The sequence below is a fragment of the Schistocerca gregaria genome, chromosome 4 (genome assembly GCF_023897955.1).
Source record: "Schistocerca gregaria isolate iqSchGreg1 chromosome 4, iqSchGreg1.2, whole genome shotgun sequence".
In the NCBI taxonomy this organism is placed as follows: domain Eukaryota; kingdom Metazoa; phylum Arthropoda; class Insecta; order Orthoptera; family Acrididae; genus Schistocerca; species Schistocerca gregaria.
In genome coordinates, this window is record NC_064923.1 from 407,413,945 (window position 1) to 407,439,089 (window position 25,145).

Consider the following 25,145-nt stretch of genomic DNA (forward strand, 5'->3'; position numbering starts at 1 on the left):
ATAAGTGCAAAAGTTTTATAAATATTTGTGTACTTTATGTGGCAAACACTTCAACCATGAGCGCAATGTAATATGCCACGAAAGAAAGGAATATGGATTGGAAAATAGTTTTATGAAAGTGAAATTCCCATCGTGCGATATTTCAATTCTTTCGAAGAAAAACTATTATGATCACTTGTCAATGAAACATGCTGTGTTAATAACATCTGAAGAGACTGAATTTGCATCTTTCCCTTTGTATGCCATCGTCCAGACAATATGTATCTAAGAGTAAAGGTATTCGCTGCATGAAAATCCAAGGCACTAACAAAATAGAAGGTGTATATCCATCCAGCATTGAAGTAACCGAAGCTGGAGATGGCAGCTGCAAAGTAAAATTTGTGGTTACTCACGTGAATCATCAAAATGGTGTTAGACATTTAGATTTGGCAAGAAGAAAGAAACCAGTTAGTCGTCGACATCGCAAACAAGGTACACTTGCAAGCGATACTTGACAAAGTGAGAGACAATTTATCCGATTCCATGCTAGAACGTATCCATCTACTGACAAAAGATTTATAAAACATTGAGCAGTGTAATAATTTACGTTCAGAGGTAGAGATATAAAGACGATGGCATCAGTGTAGAAGTGTGGGTAAACGAAATCAATGTTAGTGATAATCTCAAACCACAAGATACAAGCAGCCAGTCATCCTCTCCTGAGGAGTGAAGACTTTGTCCTCATCATCATGAACAACGGTCATTGTGAAATTCTGAAGTACGGCCGTGACGGTATTTGCATCGATGGAACTGATGGAATTAACGGTTATGGTTTCGAGTTAATTACACTTCTTGTGCTTGACCACATGAGAAAAGGTTTTCCTAGTGCTTTTCTTATCTCGGGCAGGTCTGATCAAGATGTGCTGTCATTATTTTTTAATGAAATAAAGACTAAAGTAGGAAAAGTACGTCCTCAAGTGCTCATGCCAGATTTAGTGAGTCTTTTTATAATGCTTGGCTTTCAAAAATGGAAGAACCTGTGAGAAGACTTTATTGCTCATGCCATAAAGACAGGGCATGGAGGAAAAATATATGTATTAAAATCAAAACAAAGGAAAGACAGGCAGAAACTTTTAAGCTAGTGAGGAGTTTAATGCAGGAAGGAGACGTCATAACATTTGAGCATGTATTTCCTTTAGCTCTGGAGCACCTAGTTTCAGATCCTGTAACAGCTGAGTTTGGGTTCTACCTCTAAGAACATTAGGCCCTATGCTAAAAGCACCAGGTGCTGAGCATATTGTTAGTCAACAGTGGTATCAATACAAACATGCATATTGAAAGGATGCATTGAACAATAAAATACATACATTTGCGTGGTAAACATGTAAAAGACTTCACAAATCCATTCATGCATTAATGAGCTTCGCCAGGGACAAATTACATGACTGGTTCACTATTCTGACAAAGGGAAAACTGACAAGCAAACTCCAGGATATTCGCTCAAAGTGTGACTTCAGTTCTGAGGTGGTTCATGAATGCATAGTTAAAGAAGGAAAAGGCTGGCTTGTACCATCTACTTCTGAGGTGGGTGTCATTTTGTACAGCAAAATGTGCAAGACTGATTTGTATTGACTGTCAGGCCTGCATACATCAGTATACATGCTTGTGCGTAGATTTGAGTATCAGATAGAACATGTGTAAACGTATTCACTCTGTCTGCCTATACAAAACAAGACAGTCATCCAGTAGAGTGAACATCAGTAATTTTCATTATGTTAATGACGACGAGGATATATTACATATTTATGAAGAAGGGGATCAGTAGCAAGGGAAAATGGAAGTATATTGGTAGAACTCAGCAGAGGAAATATTGAATCTTCATATTTAACTCAGGAGAATGAGAAAATTAAGAGAGAATTTGCTGAAGTGATTGACACAGTATCTTCTCCAGGGCAACTGGAAGTTTTAAAATGCCACCTGTCAAGCTTGAAAGCTACATTAGCTGCTGTTGACTCCAATAAAGGAATTGGCCCCTGCACAGCTTCATCAAGAAGGGAACAAAATATACAGCCTCGGACGGTTGTTCTCTACAAAGAGGAGGAAAATAGTACACCATTTCGAGAAACAAAGTATAGCTGAGGCACAAGACATTCTTGTTTCTCTATTACAAGACAGTCAATAGATACTGACATTTATACAGTGAAAATTTACCTTACCTAATTCCTTTGTTTGTGACGTTTTAGTATTTTGCAGTTCACATCGTAATTATGCTGTTGCTATTAAAGTTTAGTCAGTGGCATAAGATGACTATCATCCCTTATTAGACATGAAGAAGTTAATTTAAGTCAGTGCTATATGTTTGGCTTTCTTGTTTAATAGTTTTAATTTCTGCTACATTCGTGATTAAAACAGTAAAAAATTATAATACAGTAAGTAAAAGGTCTCCTTTTCACAAAGTGGCTTGCTTGTCAGCCGCAGTTGCATGTCATCTGCTACCTCGTGCATCTTCGGTTCTTTCCGTGAAAGGTCACTCGGCTCCAGTGGTGTAGTTGCTTGTCACTCTGTAGACTCAAGTGTCATTTAGAAATCAATGTGGTGTAGTAACGTGCTATATGTTAAATAAATACTGCATTATTACAACAGTGACATTTCTCTTCCACTTGTTGATCACTCAAGAGGAAAAACTGGCCATTCCAGTTGTACTCTTGGGCAGAAGAGTATTGGCACCGAATAATTGTAGGTGCCTCTTTTAAGGTGTAGAATTTTTTGTTTTTGTTACAGCTTGAATAAAAGAACTTTGTGGTTGATAGTATGCAGAAGCTGGAGAGAGGGAGAGGGAATGTGTTGCTGGCTTGCAACCAGCTACAGTTTGCAAGGTTATGCATGTATATACAAAACAGGCAGTGCAGCAAACACTTTGAATATTTAAACTTCATACTCTGTGATATTTATTAGTTTACGAGTTAATGCCATCTGACCCTTGCTCAATTACCTCATATGCTGGTGTTTTCCCCATGATTGATATCCTGGATTGTTAGTGTCATTTAGCCACAGTTTCCATACCTGAAACTAAAAGTGTGAGTGTGAGTCGTTATGTACTAAGTAATTTTAACATAACATTGTAATTTAGATGGAAACAAACATATGATGATACGTCAGGGTCATGTTTTGTGAGCATATGGATTGTGCAGCTGAAAATGTACATTGATTAACTGTAAGCTTTTGAAATAGAATTACTCTTGTATTACAGGCTATAATAAAATATAAACTGATACCATCTATAGTGAATACACTTTTCCGGTTGATGTGTCTTCCACCTGATGTAGATGAAGTGGATGATTGCTTCATTATTGATGGCGAATCAAATACGCCAGTTACTTGTGCTACACAAACTTTAGATGTGTTGGCTCTCCATTTACCACCAGAAAAACTGTTCACTCCTTTGGTATGTATGTCATCAGATGCCAGCTTATAATAGAATACTTTAATTGTACGTCAAAGTAGATGAACTCCAATGTAATCTGCATAATTTTATATTTTCTTATTGGCAGCAAGCTAGACTTGCAAATAACATTAACAGATAATTATTGTTTTATTCTTTTTTAGATGGAATTTGTTCAGCCGGGTCTTGAAGGAGAAAACATATTTGCAAAAAAAGCATCCTATCTTGCTCTGGCTGTTGTTGCTGAAGGCTGTGCTGAATATATAAGAAATAAATACTTGAAAGTGTTCCTGCAGTTCATTTGCAAGGGTATAACGGATGAAACACCTGTCGTCAGAAATGCTGCACTATATGCATTGGGACAATTCTCCGAACATCTTCAGGTACGAGTTTGTTTCAATAAGAATGGAGAAGGACACATGCAAAAATTTGAAGTGAGCTCTGGCTTGTAAAGAAGTTGAGAACTATGAAGAAAGAGTAAAGTGGTCTGTTGAGTCTATCAGTGGAATATGGGCACCTATGATCATAGTGCAGTTATACAAAGGATTTATTACATATGTAGTAGTTAACTTGGTAAGGTCAGTGAACCTTGACCAACATGTAAGTATTATTCAGAATAGGTGAAACCGGAAACTCCAGAACTCCTCCTGAATACACCAACATGGTCAGTCTTCTACATGAAGTCTGTGCTAATTTAAACTGTACAGTTTTCACCCCCAACAGAATGACATTGTGTGTCATTTATTCTTCATCCAGCATCTGAGCCTTTGCCTTTGAAATTCACACCCTGTGCAGTGTGGGAAGTAATATGGGAACAGCAGATACACCCACACCATTTACAGAAAGTGCAAGCTTTAACTAATGTCTTCGATGCTTGTGTAACATAAAGCTAATAATGAATACAATGTGGTTGATTATTTTTCTTCATATGCGCTCTCTTAGGATGAAGCGTGTTTCACCAGAGATGAAATGTTCAATCGTCGCAGCAGTCACGTATGAAGCCGCGAAGTACTTTTGTGATGGCCAGTGAAAACAAATCTGTTGAAAAATCAACAACCAGTTGTACAAACCTTGGTTTTGTGCAACTTGTTGCCTCTTTTTCAACAAATCTGCTTAGTTTCTGAAGAGGGATGTAATATTAAGAACACAAATTTTCAGTGACTACTTAGGTGAGCATTGTTAACAATTAGGTAATAAGTACTTATTTTGGCTATGAGCCATTTTAAAGTGCTTGCTCTGTAAACAATGCACATGACACACATCACGTCGTGCTTAAAAATTTTGGGGGCTAGTGCGTAGTACTAGTATCTGCATGAAAATAACACATCACTGAAACCAGCTGAGAGTGACTGTCATGGTAATATGACAAAAGTATGAAGTGAAGTTGTCCTTTAAAAAGTGTGTGGTTGTGGTGACAAATATGAAAACTTAGGTTTCCTTCTTGCGTAACTCCATCAGTATGCTGTGTACTTTTTGAGAGACTTAAATGCTCATGGAAAACATTCACCATAACATTGTGTATGTATTTGGATCCAACTTGAGCTTCAGCTCACATTGCAGTTTCCCACACTGGTCTCTCTCTCTCTCTCTCTCTCTCTCTCTCTCTCTCTCTCTCTCTCTCTCTCTCTCTCTGTGTGTGTGTGTGTGTGTGTGTGTGTGTGTGTGTGTGTGTGTGTGTGTGTGTGAGCAAGCATGGGCCTTCAGACTGTTGCAGCAGTTAGTTCCTTTCTTGTACTGCAGTCTCCCATCTCTGCGCTGTCCACCACTTGGTATCATAATTTGATGTTGACACAGCTATTTTTCTTGGTTCTGCTTTCATTTGTTCAGATCGTCATCCATTAAGTTTCATGAAAACTTCTCTGCTGAAGTCATTTTTGGGCTGCCTTTTGAATTTGATTCCCATTTTCAATATTTTCCTGTAATGTGAATAAGTTGGGGAAGGAAATGTTAGTGTTCACTTGCCTACTGTGTGAAAAATCATCTGTCTACAGTTACTATATAAACTCAAATGTATGTTCAAAAGTAAAAATGGTAGCAAACCTGATGTGGTGAAGTTGTCACAGGTCCTCTTGGTAGATCCCATGCATAATAGGTGGATCACACTTCTGATCCCTGAGCTGCTAACTACCCACACATGCCAAGGAGTAGATTGGAATTGGTGGTATAGTGATGAATGTTTCGCATACATTAATAATTAAACTAAACGAACATAGTGGCTGTACTAATTTGGCTGTCTCAAAAGATAGGTGTAGGTATTTCAATGCAGGCAGTTACAATCCTGCTGCATTTGCTGGCTTGACTACCCCCATAGGAAGAGGGACAAACAAGACGGCAACGAAATAATTTGTTCTCTGTTTGGTGTGTAGCGGAAAAGACACTTCTAAGGTGATGAAGTCATTAATTTTTGTGGAACAAATGGAAGATAAATTTGGAGCATATGCATTGTAAAAAATGTGAAATAGGGGTAACTATTGATTATACTTCCCTCTGCTGCACAATTGTAAGCACTTCAGACTAGGAGAAAGTGGGTGACAGATGAGTAATTATTAATGGACATAACTGTGAATATGGTACAGGGAGTTATGTTTAAAAGAGATTTTACACTCCAGACACAAGAATAGCTATGAACCAATTTAGGATAATGAGCTGTAAGTTCTGTCTGTCACTTACCACAATATCTGAAACATAAAGGTGCATTCATCTTAGTTTTGTTGCTGTGGTCTTCAGTCCAAAGACTGGTTTGCTGCAGCTCTCCATGCTACTCTATCCTGTGCAAGCTTCATCTCTCAGTACTTACTTCAACCTACATCCTTCTGAATTTGCTTAGTGTATTCGTCTCTTGGTCTCCCTTACGATTTTTACCCTCCACACTGCCCTCCAATACTAAATCGGTGATCCCTTGATGCCTCAGAACATACCCTACCAACTGTTCCCTTCTCCTGGTCAAGTTGTGCCACAAATTTGTCTTCTCCCAATTCTATTCAGTACCTCCCAATTCTATTCAGTACCTCCCAATTCTATTCAGTACCTCCCAATTCTATTCAGTACCTCCCAATTCTATTCAGTACCTCGCAATTCTATTCAGTACCTCGCAATTCTATTCAGTACCTCGCAATTCTATTCAGTACCTCGCAATTCTATTCAGTACCTCGCAATTCTATTCAGTACCTCCCAATTCTATTCAGTACCTCCCAATTCTATTCAGTACCTCCCAATTCTATTCAGTACCTCCCAATTCTATTCAGTACCTCCCAATTCTATTCAGTACCTCCCAATTCTATTCAGTACCTCCCAATTCTATTCAGTACCTCCCAATTCTATTCAGTACCTCCCAATTCTATTCAGTACCTCCCAATTCTATTCAGTACCTCCCAATTCTATTCAGTACCTCCCAATTCTATTCAGTACCTCCCAATTCTATTCAGTACCTCCCAATTCTATTCAGTACCTCCCAATTCTATTCAGTACCTCCCAATTCTATTCAGTACCTCCCAATTCTATTCAGTACCTCCCAATTCTATTCAGTACCTCCCAATTCTATTCAGTACCTCCCAATTCTATTCAGTACCTCCCAATTCTATTCAGTACCTCCCAATTCTATTCAGTACCTCCCAATTCTTTATGTGATCTACCCACCTAATCTTCAGCATTCTTCTGTAGCACCACAGTTCAAAAGCTTCTATTCTCTTGTTGTCCAAACTATTTATCGTCCACTTTTAACTTCCATACATGGCCACACTCCATACAAATACTTTCAGAAATGACATCCTGAAACTTAAATCTATACTTGATGTTAACAAATTTCTCTTCAGAAATGCTTTCCTTGCCATTGCTAGTCTATATTTTATATCCTCTCTACTTCGACCATCATCAGTTATTTTGCTCCCCAAATAGCAAAACTCCTCTACTGCTTTGTGTCATTTCCTAATCTAATTCCCTCAGCATCACCCGACTTAACTCGACTACATTCCATTATCCTCGTTTTGCTTTTGTTGATGTTCATCTTATATCCTCCTTTCAAGACACTGTCCATTCCATTCAACTGCTCTTCCAGCTCTTTTGCTGTCTCTCGCTGAATTACAATGTTGTCGGCAAACCTGTTTTTATTTTTTCTCCATGGATTTTAATTCCTACTTAGAATTTTTCTTCTGTTTCCTTTACTGCTAGCTCAATGTACAGATTGAATAACATTGGGGGATAGGCTACAACCCTGTCTCACTCCCTTCCCAACCACTGCTTTCCTTTCATGGCCCTCGAATCTTATAACTGCCATCTGGTTTCTATACAAATTGTAAATATCCTATTGCTCCCTGTATCTTGCAGTTTGCCACCTTCATGATATGAAAGAGTATTCCAGTCAACATTGTCAAACCTTCCACTAAGTCTAGAATGCTAGTAATGTAGGTTTTCCTTTTCCTAATCTATATTCTAAGACAAGTCATAGGGTCAGTATTGCCTCAAGTGTTCAAAAATTTCTACGGAATCCAAACTGATCTTCCCCAAGGTTGGTTTCTACCAGTTTCTCCATTTGTCTGTAAAGAATTTGTGTTAGTATTTTGCAGCTGTGACTTATTAAACTGATAGTTTGGTAATTTTCACATCTGTCAACACCTGCTTGCTTTGGTATTGGAATTATGTTCTTCTTTGTCTGAGTATTTCACCTGTCTCATACATCTTGCTCATCAGATGGTAGTTTTGTTAGGCCTGGCTCTCCCAAGGCTATCAGTAGTTCTAATGGAATGTTGTCTACTCCTAGGGCCTTGTTTCGACTTAGGTCATTCAGTGCTCTGTCAAACTCTTCGCGCAGTATCATATCTCCCATTTCATCTTCATCTACGTCCTTTTCCATTTCCACAACATTGTCTTCAAGTACATCACCCATGTATAGACCCTCTGTATATTCCTACGACCTTTCTGCTTTCCCTTATTTGCGTAGAACAGGGTTTCCATCTGAGCTCTTGATATCTGTGCAAGTGGTTCTCTTTTCTCCAAAGGTCTCTTTATTTTCCTGTAGGCAGTATCTACCTTACCCCCTAGTGATTTATGCCTCTACATCCTTAAATTTGTGCTCTAGTCATCCCTGCTTAGCTGTTTTGCACTTCATGTCAATCTTATTTTTTAGACATTTGTATTTCTTTTTTCCTGCTTCATTTGCTGTATTTTTATATTTTCTCCTTTCATAAATTAAATTCAATCTCTCTTCTGTTAGCAAAGAATTTCTAGTAGCTCTCGTTTTTTTACCTGCTTGATCTTCTGCTGCATTCATTATTCCATCTCTCAAAGCTACTCATTCTTCTGCTACTGTATTTCTTTCCCTTGGTCTTGCCAGTTGTTCCATAATACCCTGTCTGTAACTCTACAGCCTCTGGTTCTTTCAGTTTATCCAGATCTCACCTTAAAATTCCCAACTTTTTGCAATTTCTTCAGTTTACTCTACAGTTCATGACCAACAGATTACGGTCAGTCCAAATCTGCACCTGGAAATGTCTTAAAATTTAAAACCTGGTTCCTAAATCTATCTGAAACCTTCCAGTATCTCCAGGCTCTTCCATGTATACAACCTCCTTTCATGAGTCTTGAACCAAGTGTTTGCTATGATTAAGTTATGCTCTGTGCAAAATTCTACCAGGTAGCTTCTTCTTTCATTCCTTACACCCATTCCATATTCACCTACTACTTCTCCTTCTCTTCCTTTTTTGACTGTCAAATTATAGCCAACCGTGACTATGAAATTGTCATCTTTCTTTACTATCGGAATAATTTCTTTTCTCACATCATACATTTCATCAGTCTCTTCATCTACAGAACTAGTTGGCATATAAAGTTGTAGTCTTAATCTTGTGAATGAAATATCCTTCCAGGTGAAGTTAGTTTTGGTGTATAAGTGTGGCATGAAGTATTATGTCCCACCGCCTGTGACATGTTACTGTTGCTTAAGTCATGGACACACATCATCCTGTTGCACTGCAGACATTTGCTTCACAAAGGCCGTCTTTTCAAACAATAGCACTTGTGTGAATTGTCCAGAACACCATCTTCCAAATTTCCTAGTTTGACTAATATTTAAAAATGAAAAGAATATAAAATGGCTGACCATATGTCATTTACTGAAAAATATTATTGTATTAATCCAGTTGACTTCATGACAAAATAAAGCCAAAGCCACAGCTATTGCTCCACCTGCCTTAAATTTCTCAAAGCTACCTCTTGCACCTACCATAAACCACGAACATGCAGCCAGAATGAAAAGAAAAATTAGCTGAAAGAAAAGTCTCCACCCCTATTGACTTCAGTTTGTACAGAGACAGGAGTCGTCTCATGATGGGTAGATCAGAAGATGCTGCATATCCCTCAGCAGCAAAAGAGCAAGGTCTGCTCCCCAGCTTTATCCTCCCAAAATGCAGCAGAAAAAGGACATTAGAGTGGTAATCACACCATAACATGTATGGTAACTGCCTCTGTCAACACATATTGTGCTGTGCAGTTGGTGCAGTGGATAGTTCTTTGGATTAGCATGCAGGTCGTCAAGGGTTCAATCCTGGGGGTTGGGATGCATTTTTTATTTGCTAATTTCATTCAGACATTTCATACTGTAATATACAGCGCTTCTTAGGTCACATCTATCCTAAATTTAAAACATTGTGTAATGCTGAACATAACAATGTTTCAACAAATAAGAAATACAGTTGAAACAAATGACCTGTCATAGGACAGAACTACAAAAACAATATCAGTTTAAAGAAGCTAAAGATGATAGCACAGTACAATATTCATTATCTACTTTTCATTTATAGTACATGTAATATGAGGGCTTAGATGTTGCACATTAGCAACCAGTGACAATAATAATGTGCATATTAATGACTTCATGACCTTAACAGCAGAATGTTATCAGAACAACAGATGCTCAAAGCGACCTTCCCGCACATCCAAACATTGCATCATATAGCTCTGGACACTTTGCAGCAAAGCTGTGTCCACAGTAACAAGAGCAGCATGAATACACGCTACCACTTCTTCCACATTCATCTGTAGAGTAGAGTACACGTGCTCCTTCAGATGTCCCCTCAGGAAGAAAGCCAGGGGATTTAGGTCAAGTGAAGGCAGTGGCCAGTAACTGGACCTATATGTCCGAACCACTTCCCTGGAAATGTTCTGCCCAAATACTGTCGCACATTAATTCTAGAGTGTGGAGGTGCACAATCTTGTTGGAACTATGTCCTCTCCTGAACATGTAGTGGAGCATCGACCAGCGCATGAACCAGATATTTTGAGAGGAATGTGTGATAACTTCATGCAGTCAGGCATCATGTAAGGGACCAAACTCCTATCACCCAATATTTCGACCCAGATGTTGATACCAAATCGAACATGATATCCACGGTCGTGGGTGATGCGCAGGTTAACCTCTCACTAATGGTGGTCATTGTGCATATTGAAGACAGTCATGAGTGAATGCTGCTTCATCTGACCATATTAGGGTGTTCACAAAGCCATCGTTGGCTTCTTGTTGTTGGAACCATTCACAGAATTGCATCCACTGATAGTGATCTGCAGGATATAGGTGTTCCATGAGAGCATAATGATAGGGGTGCAGCCCATGCTCATGCAGCGTTAAAGACCGTGCATTACGAGACACACAGCTGCCTTGCTACGCTACGTGTACTTTGCTGAGGTTCTTAGAGTATGACCTCCAGAATAGTTTCCTCAGTAGCTGGAGTACGGTAAGTCCGTGGATGACCTCTGTCACGCGATGATGGAAGGAGAGAGCCCAACTCCAAGGCGCAGCTCCAGATGACTAAACACATTTTTATCTGGATGCTATCAATGAGGATATCTAGCAGCATATTCACGCGGAGCAACACCAGCCCAGTTTTCAGATGCGCATAGGACCTGAAGAATATCCACATATTCATCATTTGTGTATGCCATATGTGTGCTACACTGGTTTAGAGGTTTACAATGAGAAAATTCAATACTTGTATGCATGTACATTGGAGTCTGTCATGGGTGTGTTACTTTGCTTGCAACTAGTCCGTCTGGTGGACAGAGCATACAGTGTAAACATACTGTCAGTCCTGCGCGCTGTTCCGCCTAATGCGCATTACCCCTCTGACAAATATTGTTCAGCATGATTCGTCCCAACACTGCCAATTGTGAAATGTTCAGTTTCGAATTACATTGTTTCCCTAATGGTAATAGATGTGATGTTTCCACAATCCCATATAATAATAATAATAATAATAATAATAATAATAATAATAATAATAATAGTGCCGTCATGTTCGGGGACGACGCTCGAACCTTATGCCCGCCCACAATGGTAACAACACTGCTAGCCAACTGGAAAATGATTTAAATCCAAATAGAGGTGTTTTGCAGGATATGCTTCCTGCAACCACCCTAGAAGGAAAACAGACAGAGGATGAGATGGTCAGATGAAGTTGATTGACACCTCATGTTCCGTTATTACCAAGCAACAAACTTAGGAACCAACACAACTGGATAGAGATCACAAGTACACACAACATTTATTACCAGATACCCAGAATTAAAATTTTTAACAGAACGACTAGCTGTTCAGATTTGTGTAATCAAAAATAACAGGATACTCCAGTCAGAATTAGAAAACATCAAACAACAAGTACAACAAATACTGGAACAAAATAATGTGCGATCAGAAGAAGAAAATGGAGTAATTGACTCGAACATCCCAGAGCAAACAAACAACGAACAACACGCATCAATTAAACAATCAGAGGAAAACAAAATCTTAAGACAGCCACCAGAACAAGCACAAATAGAACACGAAGTGACTCCCATGTTACATATAGAAGAAAAATTTCAGCTGACATATGTCTGTATTTGTGTTTTTGTATTTTATATTAGACCATTCTTGCATAGACCACCAAATAACCCACAAGTCGAAACAACAACAAATCAACACAATCATACACAATAAAATAAATGAAAACACAACTATGGAAGAGTTAAAACTATTGGTTTATATAGGAGCACTCACTCCACTAAATATACCCACTAGGCAGAGATCAGAACCAACCAACACACAGAAGAAACCCACAAAACCAGCATGGCAACACAGGCTACAGATCAGAATAGGAAAAACTGAGAAGACATCGGACAGCTAACACAATTTATAAGAAATGAAATATCAGACAAAAACAAAAAAGGTTAGGTAAAATCTCACAACAAGAAGCGATAGAGCAATTAGATGAAAACCGAGCGAGGTGGCGCAGTGGTTAGCACACTGGACTCGCATTCGGGAGGACGACGGTTCAATCCCGCGTCTGGCCATCCTCATTTAGGTTTTCCTCGCTCCAGGCAAATGCCGGGATGGTTCCTTTCAAAGGGCACGGCCGACTTCCTTCCCCATCCGCCCCTAATCCGATGAGACCGATGACCTCGCTGTCTAGTCTCCTCCCCCAAACACCAACCAACCAATTAGGTGAAAAGAAGCAGAAATTACAGGCATTGGCCAAAAGACTTAGAAGATACAAAAAAAGTGAAAATAGAAGGAAACAAAACCAAACATACAACACAAACCAAAAGAAATTTTACCAGACAATAGATAATACACACATTAAAATAGACAATCCACCAAACATAACAGACATGGAACACTTTTGGAGTAACATCTGGTCAAACCCGGTACAACATAAGACATACACAGTGGATACAAGCAGAAACACACATAAAAGATATCACAAATGTATGAAGTGATATTACAACATGAAGTCACCTGAGCAATTAATTCTATGCACAATTGGAAAGCCCCTGGAAAAGATAAAATAGCAAATTTCTGTCTAAAGTAGTTCACCTCAACACATTCACATCTAACTAAATTGTTTAACATATCTAAAAACAAAATGATGTGACTTACCAAACAAAAGCGCTGGCAGGTCGATACACACACACACACACACACACACACACACACACACACACACACACACACACACTCAAAATTCGAGCTTTCGCAACCGGCGATCCCTTCCCTACAGTCTAGGTCTTCGTGGCAAACGAATCTGCTCCAGTCCGGAATCCTTGAACCATTACACCAACAACCTGAAAACAGCTTTCGCATCCCGCAACTACCCTCCCAACCTGGTACAGAAGGAAATAACCAGAGCCACTTCCTCATCCCCTCAAACCCAGAACCTCCCACAGAACAACCACAAAAGTGCCCCACTTGTGACAAGATACTTTCCGGGACTGGCTCAGACTCTGAATGTGGCTCTCCAGCAGGGATAAGACTTCCTCAAATCCTACTCTGAAATGAGATCCATCCTTCATGAAATCCTCCCCACTCCACCAAGAGTGTCTTTCCGCCGTCCACCTAACCTTCGTAACCTCTTAGTTCATCCCTATGAAATTCCCAAACCAACTTCCCAACCCTCTGGCTCCTACCCTTGTAACTGCCCCCAGTGTAAAACCTGTCCCATGCACCCTCACACCACCACCTACTCCAGTCCTGTAACTCGGAAGGTGTACACGATCAAAGGCAGAGCCATGTGAAAGCACCCACGTAATCTACCAACTGACCTGCCTACACTGTGACGCATTCAATGTGGGAATGACCAGCAACAAACTGTCCATTTGCATGAATGGACACAGGCAGACAGTGTTTGTTGGTAATGAGGATCACCCTGTGGCTAAACATGCCTTGGTGCACGGCCAGCACATCTTGGCACAGTGTTACACCGTCCGGGTTATCTGGATGCTTCCCACCAACACCAACCTATCCGAACTCCGGAGATGGGAACTCGCCCTTCAATATATCCTCTCTTCTCGATATCCGCAAGGCCTCAACCTCCGCTAATTTCAAGGTGCCGCCGCTCATACCTCACCTGTCTTTCAACACTTCTTTGCCTCTGTACTTCCGCCTCGACTGACATCTCTGCCCGAACTCTTTGCCTTTACAAATGTCTGCTTGTGTCTATGTGCGGATGAATGTGTGTGTGTGTGTGTGTGTGTGTGTGTGTGTGTGTGTGTGTGTGCGCGCGCCAAGAGTGTCTTTCCGCCGTCCACCTAACCTTCGTAACCTATTAGTTCATCCCTATGAAATTCACATTGTTTGGTAAGTCACATCATTTTGTTTTTAGATATGTTAAACAATTTAGTTAGATGTGAATGTGTTGAGGTGAACTACTTTAGACAGAAATTTGCGCGCGCGCGCGCGCGCGTGTGTACACATGTCCTTTTTTCCCCCTAAGGGAAGTCTTTCCGCTCCCGGGATTGGAATGACCCCTTACCCTCTCCCTTGAAACCCACATCCTTTCGTCTTTCCCTCTCCTTCCCTCTTTCCTGAAGAAGCAACCGTCGGTTGCGAAAGCTAGAAATTCTGTGTGTGTGTTTGTGTGTGTGTTTGTGTGTTTTATTTATTGTGCCTATCTACCGGCGCTTTCCCGCTTGGTAAGTCCTACATTATGAACAGATAGACAATTTAAGAAAATTGTTTCTAGAACGAGCAGAAACTAGCAAAATACATGAAGAAAACACACAAACACACACACACACACACACACACACACACACACACCGGCTACACCATTGCAATTTCATAACCATTTCTACAACCCTTTAGATCACATCACATAACATCAACAGATACGAAGGAAGTAAATTGGAAAAAGAAAACACTACATGGCAAGCACCCGTATCGTCTAACACAGCCACACATTGATCAAGACGCATCAAACACATGGCTAAGGCAATATATACAGTGAGACGGAAGGATTCGTGACTGCAATACAGGGTCAAACAATAAACACCAGATATTACAGCAAGCATATTATTAAAGATCCCAATACCACAACAGATAAATGCAGACTTCGCAAACAACAAATAGAAACAGTAGATCACATCACAAGCGGATGTACAATACTAGCAAATACGGAATACCCCAGAAGACATGACAATGTAGCAAAAATAATACATCAACTACTTCCCATACAACATGAACTAATCAAACAACACATTGCCACATACACGTATGCACCACAAAATGTACTGGAGAATGATGCAGATAAATTATACTGGAACAGAACCATTATAACAGATCAAACACCACACAACAAACCTGACATCATACTCACCAATAAAAAGAAGAAATTAACACAACTAATCGAAATATCCATACCCACTACAACAAATATACAGAAGAAAACAGGAGAAAAAATTGAAAAATACATCTAACTGGCTGAGGAAGTCAAGGACATGTGGCATCAGGATAAAGTTGACATTATACCAATTATACTATAAACTGCAGGAGTCATACCACACAATATCCACCAGTACATAAACGCAATACAGCTACATCCAAAATTATATATACAACTACAGAAATCTGTAATTATTGATACTTGTTAAATTACCCGAACGTTCCTAAATGCAATGTAACATATAACGTAAAGTTCAAAGGAAGTCACGCTTGATCAAGATCTGCGTCACTTTCCATTTTTAACCAGACATAACTTCTGAGAAAGAAAAGAAATACTAGTAATAGAGATATTTACTAAACATGTGGTTACCAGACTCAGTGTTGAAAGGCATTGTTAGTGGAACCATGGTGTTGACACATACAAATAGTAAGAGTTTGGACATTATTTGCAAAGCACATTGCTAGTCCTACTGGTAGTGTAAGACCCTAATGAAATGTAATGGACCTGAATGAGGCAAGAATAATACTTGGTACTAATCTATGGGACCATTGGAGGAGGGTACAAAGAAACTAGGTTTCACTTCTAGTAGATAAAGTGGTGAAAATAAATTCATACCCACGACGTGGAAAGGGCTGCTTTCAAAGTTGACCAATCTTCCATTTTCACAGTGGTAAGTGCAAATGTTTTCTAGAGGACCTGTTGTAATTGCTGTTGATGATTAAGATGCCAGATACCATCCAAAGGACTACATTTACCAAATAAAGAATATATGCCTCAACCCATGATTGAACTATTGATCTCCTGTATGCTAACCCAAAACTGTATCCACTGTATCAACTGTACATCATGACTAATATGTGCTGACAGAGGTAATAGTTGTACGTTTGGTTACAGTACTGCCAGACTGCCACTCTTTAACATCCTTTTTCTGCAGGATGTACTTTTTGACACATTTTTCATTGCTGGCACATGAGGAGTCGCACTGCTAAGCGTGAGTGTGCGAATTTAGTCTCTCTCTCTCTCTCTCTCTCTCTCTCTCTCTCTCTCTCTCTCTCTCTCTCTCTCTCTCTCTGTGTGTGTGTGTGTGTGTGTGTGTGTGTGTGTGTGTGTGTGTGTGTGTGTGTGTGTGTGTGTGTTGCCAAATACCAAAAAGGCAGACATTATTGCATGCTTGTCTTGTAATGGAATCTCTCATAATTTGATATGTATCAGAACAGAATTGTAGGTTTTTGTCAATGCCTAAAGCCTGCATAGTGTGTCAGAGACAGATGAAATTGCAAAGCAGCATGGACACTAATGTTAAGTTACCCTATACCGTTCTCGCTACAACCTAGTCCAGCCGGTACGGACTTGTGTGAAAGCACATATTGTGGAAAAGGACAATAACATTTAAAATTGCAGATGTTATGGGACTTAAACACATGGCAATAAATGGCATCTGAGTGTATGCATGGACAGCTTGTGTAAGACATGTAGAAAAATTGTGGGCTGAAGATTGACAGAAACTGGCTAGAACACAATTATAGAACCTAGCATTACAAATCTTGCTGAATGTGAGTCCTTTACATTGGACAGCAAAGATGATGAATGAATTTCTTACAGTGAAGTATGGAAACATTAATTACTGGTACATAAGACTTTGGCTACCTGCAGGTGCATTAAATATATTAATAGCTTAAGTAGTCATGTTTGTCCTTGTAATAATGCAGTTTTCTTTGTAAGTCGTATTTCAGTCAGACACAGAAATTAAGATATTGTATCAGATTGCACAATGAAAGGAAATCAGTTGTTAGTAGCCCATTAAATGATCTGTTTCTGATACCCTTAAGATCCAACATTTTTAAAGGTTGGAAATGCTTTTGATGTATTGGATCACTGTGGTTGCTTAATGTAAACAATGCAAAACTTCATTTGATAACAAGAGATTGATATTGTTGACAAGACGGAACACTAAACATAGACAGTATTTAAAGGAAATATATCATGATAATTGAATGCAGTTAACTGTGGAATGAAGTGTGTGCTGGTGCACCAGCTATCAGGTTGGGTGAACTGGTGGATGCAAATTAGCAGCACAACAACCTCCCCCCCCCCCCCCCCCCCCCATCTGTGCAGAATGTGTGCCAAACCTGCATTAGTTGCTATTCTAGATTCTAGCAATGTCATCAAAAACATGCTTAAATATCCCAGCATGTGTGTGCAATGTAATTGTATATACAAAAACTCTACTCACAAAGTGGCAGCAACAGAAAACACAGGTAATATAATGCAAAGCTCTGAGCCAGTGAGCCTTACTCGTGACAGAAGGGTTTGAAAGGAAAGGAAAGGAAAGGAAAGGAAAGGAAAAGGGGTGGAGAAGAACACTAGTAAGGTTAAGAAAATGGTGTGAATTAGGAATACTATGACCCCCAACAGGAATTAAAGCTTTCAATCCTATACAAATTCCATTACTTAATACAGCTGTTCTTTTAGCCTCAAGGGTAACTGTAACATTAGCACACCACAGCCTTATGGAATCTTGCTCAGAGCCCCAGGTTGAGAGAGCCTTACTGGATGGGGTGGGAAGGAAAAATAGTTTGGAAATTACTGCTGATAGGTGTTCAATCTGACATCCATGTCTGAGAGAAGTGTTTTCTTCTCATCCCATCTAGTAGGTCTCCATGGGCACAGGATTGTGGGTGACTTTTCTGTAATAATTCCCATTTACTGAACCATGTTAGTACTTTTGCTTCATCACTCTCTCTATCCCTATAACTTCTCTGCCAGAATAAGGAGCCACTGGCTGCAAAAGCTTGCACATTATCATAACTGTTTTTCTCTCCTGCTACCACTGATTAGTAGATAATTTAGCTATCCAATTGTATTTAAATATACAGGAATTACTAATATGTATGTGTTTTTATTTCAGCCTGATATAAGCCAGTATGCATCAGACTTGCTGCCTGTTTTGTTTGAGCACTTAGGCCAATTGTGTGTGCAGTTGCAGCAAAGTGGGAAAGAACCACCAGGTCTAGATAGGACTTTCTATGCATTAGAAATGTTTTGTGAAAATTTGGAGCAAGAAATACTACCTTACCTTCCCACACTAATGGAAAGATTGTTTGCAACAATGGCAAATACAAACCTACCTCATGCACATGAGCTAGTGCTAAGTGCTTTCAGTGCAGCAGGTATTGTCAACAGATACTTTTACTCATTAGCAATTTATGAAGTATAGAAATGAATGTCTATTATGTGTGTTGCTGTTGCAATGTTTACACAAAGCCAAGAGATAGTAATTTACTTCGTAGTATATGGATAGGAAGTTCATCCTTCATAACATCTGAAAATTGCTTTCTCCAGTCCTACATTTTGTAATACTTAAACATAAAACCACATTCGAAATAAGCTGATGCACAACTGCTGGTAGACTTTGTCAGCATGACATTTATCACTTGTACAAAGATTAATGCGTGTTACATTTGTAAGACAAGGCCCTCTCATTGTGCATGACCTCAGCGGTAAGGTTGTAGTTCCTTTCTAAAGTGCTACTATCTCACGCTTACAACAGCATGTGCTTAATTTACTGTTCGTATATTAATATAATCTGTAGGCTTTGTGTGGTGTAAGAGATTTATATCATTACGGAGGTCTTCCAATTTTAGACAGCAAATGACTTGATTTACATTAAGTAATCTTGCAGTCTGATAGGATCCAGAATTAGCTACAGATTCCACACTCGCATATTTTGTGATTTAATTTTCCTACTGTGAACTATTTGTACATTGTGTCTTTCATGTATATTAATTTTTTTTCAGCAAAGTGGTAGAAAATGAGTCAAAGACTGACATGTCATTATCATCTGATGACAAAATCAAGGTTGTCACACTTCATCAATTAAATAATTAATTTTTTTACATGCTGAATAATTACACAGTATGCTAATGACACCTTAAGCTGTAAATGTGTTTAACATGTTTTAAAAACAGATTTAATCAAATGAAGAAAAATATTGTTGTTAAAGTGATGTAATATATTGGAGTGTGTGATGTGAATTACTGTGAAGTTAGCTTTTCCTTACCTTCTGCGATTAAATGTCACATTAGTGGGTACCATTAATCTGTATTTGTACTATGTGTGGTAGGGCAGCCACCTTCAGAGCTGTTGTCAATTAATTTGCTGAATAGCTGTTAAAAGTATTGAACAAATGCAATAGCATAATGTGCTGGTACTGCCTTGGACATATACACCTCTTACCTCCACCCATAGGAGTGAATGTGCATAAATAATTTAAACTTTTCTACTTAGTCATCGTTCTGACGTGATGCATTTTGTTTAGAAGAGATATCTCCCAGTTACGGGAATTTGTAATGATGCAGAGTCTACCCTTGTCAAATACTTAAATTTGTTTAGTATTTTGTCCATCCTCAACAACTGCTGTTGCATATAACAAAATCAGTGACCAGTTGCATAAAAGAAATGTAATGTCCTTACTGGTTTTGGGCACATAGGTAACTTCTTCAGAAAGTTATACCTCCTGCATTATTGCGAATGTCAGCAGTAAGATGCATACAGCAAAATTCCGTAGTCCTGACCGTGAAGGAATAAAAGTTCTTATTAGCCATAAACATTATTTGATTATGGCTAACGGCTTTGAGTGCCTTGAACCAGTAAAGAAATTAAATTTTTCGTTTGCAACTGGTCGCTATATTAATTTTTCATATAGTGACCCTCCCCCTTTACACTTTGTAAGGGACTTGAAAAATATGGTGTAAAATGTGTGAAATAATGTTTTAAGCTGTAAAAGTTACGTATAGGATACCCCATTGCATTTTCACACTTTACTCATGCTGTGTGAACATGCACCAAAAACCTTGTCAGGGACTTGTTTATTATTTAGTAGAGGGTTATTATCTAATAAAAATGGCTTATGTAAGTGAAACTGATAACTGTTTGGGAAGTAGGAATGTTTGACTTGATTTCATATGTCATAGTCAAGGTTTTTAAAAACCTGCATTCATTAAATAATGAAATACTTACTAGTTACGTATTTTTTCCATCTTAGCATGACACATTCAGAAGATTTTTTGTCATTGTCAAGTGCAAATATGTACACAAGTATTTTGTGTGCCAATTTAATGTGTTAGTTTGGCTCTTGCACTGTAGTTATCTTTTTTGCAGGTTATCGTGTACCTTGCCTCCTCAGTTACGTAGAAAACCACACACATGTGAACTCTCACTCAAATTGTTTGTGACATCACAAAAAACTCCCACATAAGTATTGCACTTAACAAGATTAAATTCTTGAAACATGGTTTTCTCAGCATGAAATAGTATGTAACCGGCACTGTGTTCAAACAAAAAACACAAAGTGAATGATGGTGTCAACTAGTGCTATAAGTGGCTAGACACTGAAACACACTAAATATGTTTTGACAAAGGTGTCAAGATGATCATAATAATCAATAAAATTCATTTGCACAGTAGACACAGTTTGGTAATGGTTGTGACTGGTCATGATATCTTCATTCCCATCAGCCACAGTGCCAGGTAGAGCTTGGCAGCGGCAGGAAATAGCAACATAAATTGTTCCAACTTATACATGTTTACCTGTTCAGATCTGCTGAGTTAAGTGCCCTGGTGTCAGGAAACTTAACCACATAATATTTAGCGGTGTTGGACGGCCAATATTATGCCAATGTCATTTTTTTTTTTTGCAATGCATTAATTGCGGGAAAATCGTAAATATTTTGGCACAAAATCAGGTGCAAATGAACATTGTGGAAATAAGAAATTGGTGAAACTTTAATTTACATAACATTAAGCAAAACAGAAATTATCTATTTTGTTAGAAAGTCACACAGCCTTTAGGAAAAGGTGAAGGGGGAAAAATTAGATTAAAACAGGACTTCATCCTTATTCCAACCAAATCTCTGCACTATGACATGGTACCTCTCACATTACGCTGTGGTGTAGCTGCATAAGAAGAGACTTCGGATTTTAGCTTAGTCTTCTGTAGACTTTACTCAGTGACATGGTATTAATTTACATTTAATTGTAACAAATCCTAACAAGAGCAACATGTTTTTAGTGATTATTTGATAAGCCCTTGCCTTAAAATGGCTTACTCTGATAATGCGAGTTCTAACACAAAAATTCTTTAACCATTGGTATTATGTTTCCTGTAGTTTTCTTACAGCAAATCATACCAATACCAGTTCATTCTAGAGACATTAAATGTGCTGGTGCAGAAATAATACATTCATGGGCTGTAAGGTATAGTATAAAACCCACCTAACATGGGCTTCCACTGAAAAAGAGTGCAATATGGCGTCTTGCCGTCTGCAGACCTCGAGCTTTCTGCTTGTGGGAGTAGATTGCATTCCTGCTTTCTGCTGGTTCTACTGACACGTCTCTGAAATATTGCAGAGCTTATTTTGTTCCACTTGATGGAATAGCTCCTTAATATGAAATAGCTGGAAGTGACTTCACAAAACTCTGAGAACCATATCAGTATTACTATGTTGTCCTGTGTGCCAATGGTTTAAGCATTGATGGCCAGAGAGGGATTACAGGAAAAAAATTGTGTATGGGTACCTTGATACCTTACTATAGGTCTGCATTTATCTTGGTTCCCACATTTCTGTGAAAGAAGTAATTCACACACACAAATTGCTCACTGTAGAATTAGTGATTGCTTTTGCTGTTTTCATAATTTATTTTTGCATCATATATCTATATATTTTTTGTTTTGTTTGTTTACTAGCAAATGCTGCCAAGGAGGGAATGATCCCATATTTTCCCAAAATAACAGAATGCTTAAGACTTTATTTGACTGATGAAATAAAGGAAGAAATTTCATGCCAGGTTCAGGCATTGGGTATGTAATCTTCATAGTAGAAATAATTACTTTTCATCATAGAAGAAACAATACCACATAACTTTCTTGGATTTTGGCCAGTTGGCGTACATGATGTAGTGCACCAACTGTTACCACGGGTATGATTAACTTTAAGGTATTGAAATGAAAATACTGAAAGTGCTGTGCCAGTCAAATAAGGTTAAAAATTCTGGGTGACTACAAAAGAATGAAATCTCATAGCTTGTTAGAAGCTCCATGAGGCTTTTTGTGGACAGTGCTGTTACCTATAAGGTGACAGCCTCAGAGGACTGCATCAAAATGCAGTAAGACCTGTAGAGAAATGATACTGGTGATGGCTGGCAGCTGTCATTCTCAAACAGATATCTACTTCCATATGCTACATGAAAGTGAGAAAAGATAACCTTCTCAATGAAAGGTTGTCTTAAGACACATGGTCCATTTCTTTTAACTGCTGTCAAATGGGTAGACGTACAAGGTTATTAAAAATGACTGAAGGAATCTCTCAGATTTGCTGTAGCTATATTATTTAAGATTGGCACAGGGCCTTGCACATACATAGAAAAAATCAATTTTTTTACAAATTAAAAATGATCAATATGTGCTTGCCTACTGATTGTGCAGATATCAAGTTGTTGATAGTTCTTCCCACATTTGACACAGCATGTCCCTATAGCATGTTCAAAAGCACTGCTGACACAAATTTACAGTTTTGGTAGATTTGTCGGTAGGGGAGGTGGTAAACACCATATCTTTCATGGAACACCACTTTAAAAAAATCACGTGGGGTTAGATTTGGAGAATGTGGAGGCCATGACATGAATTGATATCATAAACCCCAACACCACCGAACCAAACTTTCTTGATTACCTGTTCAAGAATTCATTATCATCGTGATGAAAGTCGGATGTAGCAACATACTGTTTGTTTATGAAGTCCACACTGTCAGTATCCAGCTGTGGCATGAGACAATGTTCCAGCTTGTCCAGATGCACATGTCTTGTAACTGTCTTCTCGCAAATGAAAAAGGGTCTATAAACTTCAAAACAAGATACTGCACAGTAACTTTTGATGAGTCCCCAGTTTGTTCCATGATTGAGTGGGGATTCTACCCCAACATTGGCAAATTGTGCCCGTTCATTTGCTATTCATAAAATTGTTGCTTTGTCACTAAAGATAAGTTGCTCACAAAACCCTCCTCATCCGTAAGCTGTTTAGACTATGCCGAAAATTCAAATATCTGACTTGGTCATTTGGTGTCGGGTTGTAGCAGGTGCAAGTGGTAAGGCTTAAGCTTAAGTTGTTTCCTTAAGAATTTCCAAATGGTTGATGGTGGTATGTTAAGCTCTCTACTTGCTCTGTTCGTTGACTTCTGTGAGCAACATGCAAAACTCACCTGCATATAATCGTATAATAATTTCCTCACTCACTGCAAACCAGCCTGTTGATTTCCCCATACAGAAGCATTCTGAAGTGTTAAACTGCAGGTACCATTGCCAAATGGAGTTGGCAGTTAGTGGATCTTTGTTGAATTTCGTTATGCAGTGTTGGTGCCCTACTACAGCAGTCCGATAAGAGTGCATTTCAACCACAACACATAATTTCTTGGCAGCTGTCACTGTGCTGCACAACTACTCACTCCTGTTGACAGAAATCTGATGTATGGCTACAACAATACAAAAATCTTATTTCTCTGGATGAGTTTAGAGTTTTGTTATGTGTCAGTGTAAATTAATTCAGAGAGATCCACTTCAATTGTACTAATTATATGTTCAAAACGTGACTAGTTTAGAGATTTCCCTCTTGAGGTGTATCACATTATTGTATTTGCTAACACACAGTGTGTGGTCAGGCCAGTCAGTGTAACAGCTTCAAATCGCTACATATTGGTGGAAACTGTCAGCCATCAGGCAGCTGCACAATATGAACGCCAACGATGAATGCCTGGCAGCATAAAGTGCTCTCGTCAGCATGCAGTGATTTGTAACTATTACACTGACTGGCCCGAACGTGTGTTGTTTATCAAATACTGTAATTTCATATATCTGAAGATGAACTTATAAGTTGCAAAACCAGTCATGGTTTGAGTAAATAATTAGTACACCTGAAGCGGATCTCACTAAATTAACAAGCCTCTTAGTTGCGGGCGTCTTACATACCAAATCTTATCAATGTAGCTACAGTGAATTTATGAAATCGCTTCAGTAATTCATTATAATCTTGTACTTAACAAATCAACAACTGGCTGCATGCATTTGTGCAATTGTGGGGCAAAATGAAAAGTTCAGCAATGTGGTATTGTTTTGGTGACACTTTACGTGATGAGTTATGTTTTAATTTGTGTGTTAGAATATGAAAGAATATTATAGTGATTGTCAAAAAATTCGTTTCTTGCTGCAGTGTTTTATATATGTGAGAAATAAATCAATAAAATTTACACACAAAGATTTGAGACGTCAAAAATCTATCTAAAGATTTAGTTATGTGCTGTAACAGACATATCATTTTAGTCAAAGTTTGCATTATGTGTGGTAAATGACATCAAACAGTCGAATAGCTACAGTGTGTTGTGTAGTTCTCACATTCAATAGCTGATACATTGTGAATGTTTGGGATGACTTTCTGATCATTTCACATTTTACTTTGTGAAGCCCACAAGAAAGCTGAAAGTACATAATCAGAG

At 38.7% G+C, this 25,145-nt stretch overlaps 1 protein-coding gene across 1 annotated transcript in view; it reads left to right on the forward strand.

The window, feature by feature from the left end:
- The window catches only part of LOC126268163 (importin-4-like), a 124,042-nt gene that overhangs the window by 58,768 nt on the left and 40,129 nt on the right, over positions 1-25,145 (forward strand). Inside the window, exons 6-9 of the mRNA XM_049973740.1 lie at positions 3,230-3,424; positions 3,586-3,804; positions 18,512-18,773; positions 22,349-22,462. Of these exons, the coding sequence (XP_049829697.1) occupies positions 3,230-3,424; positions 3,586-3,804; positions 18,512-18,773; positions 22,349-22,462 (790 nt within the window). The remainder of the gene's footprint in view (positions 1-3,229; positions 3,425-3,585; positions 3,805-18,511; positions 18,774-22,348; positions 22,463-25,145) is intronic.